Raw genomic sequence first — 11,243 nt, forward strand, 5'->3', positions numbered from 1 at the left:
CTGAACCATTTGTACATTGGTATACCTCATATACATGTACTGTATACACACACACACACACACACACACACACACATACACACACACACACAAAGGAGTATTTCTTTGGGGATGGGCTACCTCTACACAAAGCGTCAGAGCTTCAGTGCAGGTGTTTGCTTTGGTTAGCTCTCGATGTTCACCTTTTTAAAGAGACAGTCATTTATGTCACAAGAAAAGAAACAAAAAAGGGACACACAGAGGTTCTAAATTCTGAAGGAAAGCGTATGGTGAAGAATTAACTGAACAGTGGAAATGGCTGGAATTGAATCTCAATCTAGTTTCATCAGGTAAGAATCGCTGGGATGCCTTCTTATGTTTCCTTGGTCTGGATTGGATTAATCTCTGATGCATTATATTCCTTTATGAAGCAATTGAATTTTCCTGCTTGTCACTACACAGTACCAGAGCGCAGAGCATGAAGTGAGATGGGATGTTGGACTGTGATCGAGCCTGTGGTGGGTCTGCATGCCTTTGCCATGTTTATGACCTACCCGCTATTAGAGCAGTATGTCTATAGAAGGCTTTGGGAACAGCTCAGTGGTTCTCCGTATCCAGTCAGTATAAACCAGTCTCACTGCTCCAACAACTTCACTAATCTGAGTATTCATCAGGTACGTTTCATACATGTACACGCCTTGGCTTTCTCTAATCTAAGATTATAGTTACGAAGTTTGCTTTGTCATATTGTTAACTTTTATATATGGGTAGAAGATGAACAGGGACTGTTTTGCACTATTACATGGTTTATCATGAGTACATAAAATGAAATTTTAGACACCAAAATAATCACGATTTCAATGGAAAGCAAAATTTTATGTCCAGGAACTGCTCATAAACACCTTTTATTTCAAAACAGGAAAGCTAAGTTTTTGTCATTCAATCTAATCTTTTGAATCATTTAAAAAAAACTCTTTTTTTGTCATAATTATCTGTCATTTGATCTGTTTCCAGTCTCAGCTAACACAATGCACTTGTTTGAATGGCAGGCTGTGCAGAGAGAGACATCACACTTCCTTATCCAGATTGAGCTTTACTTCCTCTTTCCCAGCTTGGTGTCCTCACTGTTTTTGGTTTCATACAGTGACTCCCATGGCCGCAAGGTGGCCATGGTGCCCCCTTTGGTGGGCAGTGCTCTCTTCACACTCACAAACTTCATAGTGAGCAAATACTCCCTCAGCCTCAGCTACCTACTGGGTTCTGCTTTTTTCACTGGTTTTATGGGGGGTACAAGCACTCTGATTGGAGGCTGTTTCTCCTATGTGGCTGACTGCTGTGGACAAGACCTGAGTGAAAAGAGACAAAGAGAGAAGACTGTTCGAATGGCCCGGCTAGACATGGTCCTTGGTTTGTTGTCTGGTTTAGGCTCTCTTTGCACTGGGTTTTATATTCAAGCCACTGGATTCAGCTGGCCATTCCTCTCAGCATCCATACTTCATCTGGTCGATCTGGTTTATGTGCTGGTCATCCTGAAGGAGCCCCAGGTTCCTTCAGTTCAAAACCTGACCACTAATCAGAACTCTTCTAGCCATAGGGCAGTTGATGAATCTCCTCATCTAGCTAGGTTTCAGGTCTTGACCGGACGCTTTCATGGCATCTACCTGCTTTTTGCAGCTTCTACAAAGAGAAGAAATGTCCGGCTGCTGCTTATCCTCAGTGCTTTTGTCTTCTACAAGGTAATGAAAAAAATTATCTACATTTTGTTTGCATTTCATGATAGGTACACAGTTGATTTTATGCATACAAAAGAAATAGCACAATTTAACTAAAATAGTTCCAATTCAATAAACTGTGTCATAGAAAATTAAAAGTGTGTTGAAGGTAAAAGAGTAAGGGTGGTGTACAAAATGTTGAAACAACCTTTTAACATTATTGTATAACTATATAAATCTCATATTCAAAATTAATTGTGTCAGTCAGAGGGTAACACACTAAAATAGTAAAGCACTGCTGCAAAATGTTTACCAGTGGCATTAATGTAAATATTACTATTAATATGGCTATTATTTCTCAGGTGTGCAAATTAGGTGGCATGTCCAGCTTTCTCCTGTATGAGCTGAATCCACCATTGTGTTGGAGTGAGGTGCTCATTGGTTGTGGCTCTGCTCTTAACACTCTGATCTACCTGAGCAGTTATGCTGGTGTGTCCTTGCTCTCACGATGGCTGCCTGATGCCCATATCATTCTGCTTGGGCTGTTAAGCGTGGCCACTGGCTTCTTAATGGCCTCTTTTGCAAAGACCACCCTGCTTATGTTTTTGGGTAAGTAAAATGAACTAGTGAGCAAGATAGAAGATAGATAGATAGAAGGATTTCGTGAGTTTAAAAAATAATTTTTGAAAGCAGTAAGAACACACTAGCTTATTGTTTCTGCTGTTACTTCTGTTGTAAAATGGACTTTCTGCTAAATAACTGCCTGGACTAGGGTTTTTGCATGCTATGTACCAAGCAAACTGATTTTCCTTATTACTAACATTCATTTTCGCTTTATTTTTTCTTCGGTTCTTTAGTTATATATAATAGCGTTCTCGTTAACAGCATGAAAACTGTTCCATAAAATTTGTTGGTTTTTCTAAGTTCACCAATGATTGAATGATCACCAATGATGGTTTTTTTTGTTTGTATAAAAGCTAATGTTCTATTACAATTAATCCAAAATATTAATTAAAGAAATAGATAACTATACAGAAAAGTGTATAAGTGCATGAAATGCAAAAAGCGTTCAGCCTTAATGTGTTGTGGCTTTGCAGTGCGCCTTCCTCTTCTCCTGTCCATCATGCCTGCTCCTGTGTTGCGGTCTATGTTGTCCAAACTGGTGCTGAGCTCTGAACAAGGTAACAAGGTTTCCTGGGTTCATTTCAAGTTTCCTCGTATTAACCAGATAGGCATATTGGTTATGCTTTAGGAGTAAATGAGTATGTGCATGGTACCCTGCAATGTCTGATGTGAATTCTCCTGCTATGCACCGAGTATTGGAGAATTTGGCATTGGAACCACTAGAATTGAGGTCAAGTGGCTACACATGTTGAATGAATAAATGACTAAAAGTCTCTTGTTTGAAAGTAGGCATTGCACTAATACAACAAATCTTTACTATATGAGATGCAGTAGGTCTATACAACAATGCCTAAATATGACTATGTATATTACTAAATATTTTTCCACTCCATTTCCCAGAGTATTCCACTGTTTACTGTATTTTTTTATTTTTAATTAATATTTAGAAGATATTTTGTTCTTATTGCATGGTTATTTCATAAACTGAGAAAAACCAAATCACATTTTGAGAATGGCCAATGAATATTACACTGATAATCAACAGAATCCCCCAAAAAACAGAAAAACTTGTAAAATAAATGATATATCAGCATTTTCTATACACTGTTAAAGTTTATTGACATTTTAATCTATTGAATATCAAAATATCTATCTTTAAAAGAAGTAACAGGCAAAAAAGACCAAATTTGATTTTGTTTTCCAGCTTTAATCACTAAATGGCACTAATAATTTGCAGAAACAATGTGACAAACAGGCAAAAAAAGATCATGTGTTTTTCTTCCTCTCTCTCGAACACATCTATAGGTGCTGTGTTTGCATGTGTGGCCTTTGTGGAAATGCTAAGTATGGGGGTGGCATTCCCAGTGTTTAGTAGCATCTATGCTGCTTCCATCTCATGGTTTTCTGGGTTCACGTTCCTTCTAGCTGCTTGTCTTACCTTAATACCTGCATTACTCATGGGGTGAGTTAAATTTAATTTTAATAGTTCTAACCGCCAATTAGCTCCCTGAGCCTTTTCTAATTCTAATTAGGACTGTTCTCAAGCCTAAATAATATCAGTCATTTTTATCATGAATTCAATCCATTTAAAGGCTAATAATAGACAGATAATATAATTGTTATTCAACAATGAAATGTAGTATTATATTATCACAAGAATAGAATAGAATAGAATAGAATAGAATAGAATAGAATAGAATAGAATAGAATAGAATAGAATAGAATAGAATATTTTTAGAGAAGGGGTCTCCACTTTGGAAACAGAAGTGTTTTTTTTTTCTTCTAGAAAGTCTTTACTCAGGAGTCAGGACTTTGTGCTTTCTGTTTTTTTTTTCTTTTCAAAAAGAAAAGCTTTTTTTATCTCTCTTTTTACAAGTTGGTGAGACAATTACTTTTCCATCTAACTAGTGATGCTTAAACCTGACATGGCATTCAATAGTACATTTTTTTTTACTTTTTGGCAAATAGCTGTGCTATAACAAGAATAAAATACTTCAGGATGTAATGTTACTGGAAAATAATCAACTTTGGTTTAAGAGTATCTGACCACCTCTCACTGCACCATCACTGCACAGCACTCCACACGTTTTATCCCTTTCTATCTAAAACAGCATCAGCATTCTTCATACCAAATGTTCCTTAATATTTGTTCTTTAGTGTTATGCTCTGCCTACGGCTGGACAATGTGGAGGAGACCAAAATCCTGACCTCTGAAGATGACAGTGTGGACAGCACAGGATCTGAGATATCTCACTATTAACTACATTATTATTGAGACAGTTGTCTACAGTGTAGTGCACTTAGTGAAATAGGCACAGCATTAATGATGTTAACATACTATGTGTTTTAGTATGTTTTACACCTTAGTTTGTAACTTTGTAATTTTTCATTTTTTTATTGTGACATAATACTGTCACTTAATGTTTTAAAATAATGAATTATTAGAAGCTTTTTATATATTTTATTAATGTATCAAGCTATCCAATTAGATATGATGTCATTAAAAACATTTAAGACAAATTAAAACATATTCTATATATATATATATATATATATATATATATATATATATATATATATATATATATATATATATATATATATATATAAAATATATAATTCTTATTTTTAAAACATTGTTCAAACTGTTATGTATCACATATTACAATAATTCATTGTAATATACAGTAAATCTGTTATCTGCCAAGAACCAGTACTTACTTATTGTTATATTGTAAAATATATGCCTTTCAGAAGTAATGGAACTGCACACTCAAAAGAATTGCCCCTCCCCATTATAACACTTCCAATGAACACTGCAATATGGTAGATATAATTCAACTGCTTATTGTTTTTTGTATGCCTTTTTACACAGAATAATACACAATTCCAGCAATAATATACAGCATTGCAGTCATTAAGATGTCATTTTTTTTTTGCAATTAAAGCAAGTACTAAATTGTGATCTCAATCAATAGGTAAAATGTAAACATTTCTATTTGCGATTATCTGGACTTCACTTTTTCATGAAATGACCCATGATATCTATGGGCAGGGGGAAGATGATAGTGGAGTTCTTCTCAGTAGCGATGGTGCCGAGGGTCTGCAAATAGCGTAGCTGTAGGGCAGAGGGTGATTCAGCGATCACCAGAGAAGCTTCTTTCAGAGCACGGGAAGCGTTCATCTCTCCCTCTGCTGCGATCACCTGTACAACAAAAGACGTAGTTTAAAATTTCAGAAAAAATAAGAGCAATTCACTTCATATTTGTAGTGATTTATAAACTGTTATCAACAATTTCAGATACTTTGGAGGTTTGTATAAAAGGCAAATATCCTATCAGAATATTACAGAACCAAAATGTTCGCGTGTAAAAATAATTAGAACACTTGCTGGTTGAAGACTCTGACCTTAGCTCTAGCCTCACGGGCTGCCTCAGCCTCGGCTGCCATAGCCCTCTGAAGCTGTTGAGGAAGTTTCACGTCCTTCATCTCCACACGCTCCACCTTAATGCCCCAAGAGTCCGTTGCCTCGTCCAAAGAAGACTGCAGAAAGTGAGTGGGTTGCATTAGGTGGGATTATAAAAATGTTATTAAAGACATTAGACATCAGTAATCTTTTCTTAGTCACAGTAAATGGATAAAAATTTGACAATGGACTACAAGTTATTTACTTATGTACTACATCTGTGCCCTTTTTTTCTACCTGCATGCTGTGAGAGATACCCTCACGGTCTGACAGAACCTCAGCTAGGTTTTTGGTGCCCAGGACGTTCCTTAGTGTTGTCTGGGCAAGCAGACGTGTGGACTGATCAGCATTGGTGACATTTGCCACTGAGGCGATGGGATCGCTCACTCGGAAATACACCACTCCGTCCACACTTACTGTCACAGAGTCCTTTGTCAAAATCTATAAAAAAAGAGGGTTGATGAGGGAGAAAAGTAACATTAAAATACAAAATGTATGTGCTTAAGTTAAAGATTACTAGTGGGGTTTTTTTTAACAAAAGATTTAAATAAACACTGTATTTAACAGTTTGTGTATTTCATTGATTCAAATGTCTGCCTTTTAGCAATCAACACACTTCTCCAGTCTGAAATACAATGAGCTCTCTCTCTACTGCCTTTTTTGCCATGACTCTGCCAACAGGTAATAGGAATAGGTCTCATTCCACACTATGGATATTGGCTCTGATGCCAGATGCCGATTTTCTTCGTGTCGTTGATGCTATCATTGTTATAACGTCAGTGTATATACTGTATAATGTCATAAAGGGCACTATATGGAAAAGGTTTGTGAACACCTAAGCATAAGAATCGTACATGCTTTATTGACCATTCCCTACAATTAGTCCCTATTTGCTATTATATTAATCTTCACTCTTCTGTAAAGATGTTGCACTAGATTTTGGAGTGTGCTTGAGGAGATCTTTGCTCATTTATCCTTTATAAAATCAGGTACTGGTGTAGAATGAGGAGCTCTAAAGCAGGCCACTCAAGATCTTCCAATCCAACCCATGCAAACCTTGTAAATCTTCATGAAGCTGGCTTTGTGCACAAGGGGGCATTGTCATGCTGGAACAGGTTTGCATTTACTTGCATGAAGACACCCAATTAAATTGTGCTTCTGACTTTGTGGTAACAGCTTTTTGTCTATATAGTGTATACATCCTATGTTAAATCTCTAAATGTAAATGACTGTACAGTATATATTATATTATGAATTTGATTTTGCATACCTCTTGAGGAGGAATGTCAAATGATACTGTTCTCATGTCAACCTTTATAAAGCTGTCAGTGCAGGGAAGGATGAAGAAGATACCTAGAAATGACGGGGGGAAACAGACACAGGTATTTATTTATGTATGTTTTTTATTGCACATTAATTTTAATATTAACATTTGAGAAGAAAATTAAAATCGGGGGGAAAAGGTTTTTTTTTTCTTTTTGCATATTTAATATCAAACTCATCCTTTCAAAGGCAAAAATAAATAGAAATCAATGTAAAGTTATTGTGATAATTTCTTGTTCCATGAAGGTAATGTCACTGATTTTGTACACTAAATCACTGATGAAAATGAAATTAATATAAATAAAATCATTTGCTATGGTTTTCAGCCCATGTATAAAAGATTCTGAATATGTGACATTTTATGTTATATTTTCCTTTAATTTTGTCACTGGAAATAAATTATGGAGAGTTCTTCATCCAATCATCTAAAAGCAGCATTAACTACAGTAAATAGTTTAACCGAACACTGAAAGGCATGAAATCATGGAAAAGTAGTAGGCTTACCTGGTCCTTTTGGCCTTCTAGCTGTAATGCGGCCAAGTCTGAATATTACAGCTCGTTCATATTCTTTAACAATCTGTAAAAGTGTAATAGAACATTATTGGAATTGCTGATATTGCATATTGGAATTGGTTATCATTAAAAAAATTACTATGTTCTTTAATAAGTAAAAATTATTTGGTAGTTCTAAAGGTGACAGTTGTGTAGGTATGGATACATCGTCATGATTTATTATTGTATTTATTTCTGTTCTAATGATGCTTGCTAAAGTTCAGGTTATACATTTTTTGGGACGCCCTCAGAAAGAGCTTTTTCTCTTACAAGCATTCCAATAAGCTTGTTATTATGGATGATGAAGCTTTAAATCAATCAGTTTTGACTTTTACAACTCTGATCATCATTGTGCAGAAGTGTAGTATGCTCATGCATCATTCTTCCTAGCCCTTTTGATCTGTTTCAGAATGCTAAAACTTTATATATATAAAGAGATTCCTTAATAAAAATATTTTTAAGCAATATGAGAAATGTTTCAATTTCATGTTTCTTTTACAATAAATACCATTGTGTACCATTTCTGAAGCTGACAAAATTGATGCTGATTATCATCCATAACCACATCTTGAGTGAATAGCCAAGCCTTAAAATACCAACTCTGTGCCTGTACTTTTTGATATTTTGTCAGATACATTGAACATACACAGTCAATTCCTCGTGGAATTAAATCTGTTTGTTTTTGTACCTTGAGACTAATAAAGATTGTGATTGGGAAAAAAAGCACTGTGAAGAAAGTAGACAGAGCAACAAGGATCCATCCACAGACACCAAGGCCCCGTTTATTTTCATCTATAACCAAGAAAATGAGAGAGAGAAAGAGAGAGAGAGAGAGAGAGAGAGAGAGAGAGTTCAGTGACGATTGCATTCATACTATTTACATTTACACTACACAGAATAGTTAAATAAAGCTTTCACAAAGACTTCATTTCTAAAATATAATACAAATACATTTTTTAAGTTAATTTCTGATGGGTCAGTGGCATTTATCCTGGAAGAACTTGTACACTTTTCCAAACATTTTCTTTCTGTCTTTTTGATGCCAATTTCTCTCTGCAGTATCTGTTTTGAATACATTTAGTTTTAATATTAGTGACAAAACTTATTTATGGAAAATGTACTTTAAGATAATACGATTATAAGATTTGTATTTTACTTTTTCCTTTCACAACTAAGTGAATATTAGGAACCTTGGCTGAGTCACAAGACTTAAACGTGTTCTGGTTACAGAGCAATTCACATCCTGTGAGAGTTTCCTTTTAATACGCACTGATTTCTGGTAGTTGTTTATATCATGTTCTGATACAGACAGAGCATTGCACTCTTTGTGTGCAGGATATGACAAAGAGGGTGTGTTTTAAAAAGCACTGCTAAAGCTTTGTTTCCTTTCTCATATTCAGTGCAATAATTGTGAATTGTCCAAGATTTTATATTCATGTATTCATCTGAACACAGGAGAGCCATATAAACTGTGGTCAGACTTTTAGGGTTGAATCTTTATAATAAAAGACTGGAGTTAAAGATTTATATATAATTTTTGTACTAAAATAAATAATTAGGAAATTGTATTTTTGTACAGTATTGAATTTTTTGCTCTCAATATCATTTCCATCTATGTGTTTCCAAGCTCTTAGGTTTCAATTACAGTGGTATTTCCTTCTATTGTACCTTACCCTCTTTTTTAAAACATGCAACCAGGGCAACAAAAGAGGGTTCACGGTTCATGTGCATATTTACGTGTGGGAGTAAAGTTTCTAAGGCAGTGGCCTAGAAAAAATCACTGTTTGCTCAGTACATAGTAAAATCATAAATAGGGTAGGTCTGATGAAGACCACTGCTGTGCTTTTTAGATATCTAACCCTTTCCTGTGCAGTGTTTGCTCTACACGCTGCTTTTCCAACCTGATATTTAGTAACAATCCAATTTTATTTGTTCTATGGTTAAACATTTTCTGTGTAGTTAGAATTTAGTTCTGTCAACTTTTAATTATTAAGAAACACAGTATAAAAGTATTCAGTATAAAATTTAAAGAAAATTGTTTATGCGTTTTAATTGTAAGTATAAAAGAAATGTATATAAATAAGCATATACTAGATATATAATGTTAAAAACTATATACGTTTTCTACTTCTTGTGATTTCTGAGCTGCTTTATTGAATTTGTGTGCAGGTGCAATGGCACAGTCTCCAATCAAACTCATCACAATCACATTATTGACACTCCTGAGCTGAGTAAATACAAACTTAAACGGTGTAGAAAGGAATAAGTAGGGAACAGGTTCCCAGAGCGGCTTTTAAAACAAATTAAACATGGCATGATTCAAATTTTCATAATAGATGTTCATATTGTCATGCAAGGTCAAATGGTGACAAAATGAGATTAAATGAAAAAGAGTGAAAAGTAAAATAGAAAATGACATATCGACTTACTAATCAGATCTTGCTTGCTTGCATTTCCTCTTTCTATTTGGCCCTCCATTTTCATAAAGCAGTGTCCCCGTAGAGGTTTTGTATGAGTAGAGGTAGGGAAGTGGTTCTTGCTTTAAAACATTATGTGCTGAAGAGGTGTGGCTTTATGGATGGAGTGCTATTACGAAACATATCAGATAGAGATAGAGAAAACAGCCTTGTGACTTTACTCTAATACTGCTGGAGATATGAATTTAGACTCTTGTTTGAATTGCTAAATTATGTATGTTAATTATCCATCGATTACTCATTAAAGCAATAAAAATCATCCCTCCTTCCTGTGACTTCCCTTCCAATCCTAGTATCTTAATGCCTCCCAAATTCTGACCAATCAAAAGGATGTTAATTGTTTACTTACCTAGTCACTAATACCTAGATAAAATGCAAGGAAGATAGCTTATATATTTGAAATATTTTAGATTTTATTTTGTAGTTGCACCATAAGCACAAAAGTAGTCACATGCAGACACATGATCATCAATCGCCTAATTGTATTTCTTCCTCAAAACATTGCCACAATGTCACATTTTTTTTTATGGCTGTAGCTTTACAATTTCCTTTTATTGGAAATAATACTCCTGTGCACAAAGCAACGTTGATGAAAACATGGTTTGCCAGGGTTGGACCATTTCAAAGTGACCTGTAAAGATCCCTGACCCCATTGAACAGCTTTGGGATTTTCATTTATGTGCAAATGACCACAATGTGAATATTAATGCCTATAGTTTTGTAATGGGATGTCCTACAAAAAATGTTTTATGGTCAGTTGTCCACATACACAACTATTTAACCATTTATAGTATTTTCTCACACACAGGTAGTTTAATCAGTTACAGTAAGACGTTGTTAGAGTAGCCCCTACAAGAAGCCAGACTGGTTTAAGTTGACAGAAAGTTTATACTATACTTAAATAAGCACTCTTTACAACTGTGGTTTGCAGAAAAACACTGATTATCTCTTCATCGTGGCACCTGCTAGTGGGCAGGATTTTTTAGGCAGCAAGCGAATATTTTGTCCTCAAAGTTGATGTGTTAAAAGCAGAAAAAATGGGCAAGCGTAAGGATTAGAGTGAGTTCGAAGAGGGCTGAATTGTGATGTCTAGACGACTGGGTCAGAGCA

At 35.1% G+C, this 11,243-nt stretch overlaps 2 protein-coding genes across 4 annotated transcripts; one reads left to right on the top strand and one right to left on the bottom strand.

Annotated features, from left to right (window-relative positions):
* Positions 1-141: 141 nt before the first annotated feature.
* On the top strand, positions 142-4,821 carry LOC124393958 (solute carrier family 46 member 3). 3 transcript variants are annotated; one of them, XM_046862042.1, is made up of 7 exons: positions 142-329; positions 442-653; positions 1,029-1,715; positions 2,054-2,300; positions 2,789-2,872; positions 3,621-3,777; positions 4,473-4,821. In XM_046862042.1, the coding sequence occupies exons 2-7, from the start codon at positions 468-470 to the stop codon at positions 4,573-4,575; spliced, it is 1,464 nt and encodes a 487-aa protein (XP_046717998.1). In that variant the 5' UTR covers positions 142-329; positions 442-467; the 3' UTR covers positions 4,576-4,821. The 3 variants fall into 3 exon arrangements, with proteins under 3 accessions (XP_046717998.1, XP_046718000.1, XP_046717999.1); XM_046862044.1 differs by lacking the exon at positions 3,621-3,777; XM_046862043.1 differs by lacking the exon at positions 142-329 and having other exon boundaries at positions 560-653; positions 994-1,715.
* A 320-nt stretch (positions 4,822-5,141) lies between these two features.
* On the bottom strand, positions 5,142-10,201 carry stoml3b (stomatin (EPB72)-like 3b). The gene is made up of 7 exons (XM_046862045.1): positions 10,086-10,201; positions 8,345-8,448; positions 7,609-7,681; positions 7,052-7,134; positions 6,019-6,222; positions 5,724-5,858; positions 5,142-5,520 (listed from the first exon to the last, which is right to left on the bottom strand). The coding sequence occupies exons 1-7, from the start codon at positions 10,138-10,140 to the stop codon at positions 5,332-5,334; spliced, it is 843 nt and encodes a 280-aa protein (XP_046718001.1). The 5' UTR covers positions 10,141-10,201; the 3' UTR covers positions 5,142-5,331.
* Positions 10,202-11,243: the final 1,042 nt, after the last annotated feature.

This window comes from Silurus meridionalis, chromosome 11 (genome assembly GCF_014805685.1).
Source record: "Silurus meridionalis isolate SWU-2019-XX chromosome 11, ASM1480568v1, whole genome shotgun sequence".
Classification (NCBI taxonomy): Eukaryota; Metazoa; Chordata; class Actinopteri; order Siluriformes; family Siluridae; genus Silurus; species Silurus meridionalis.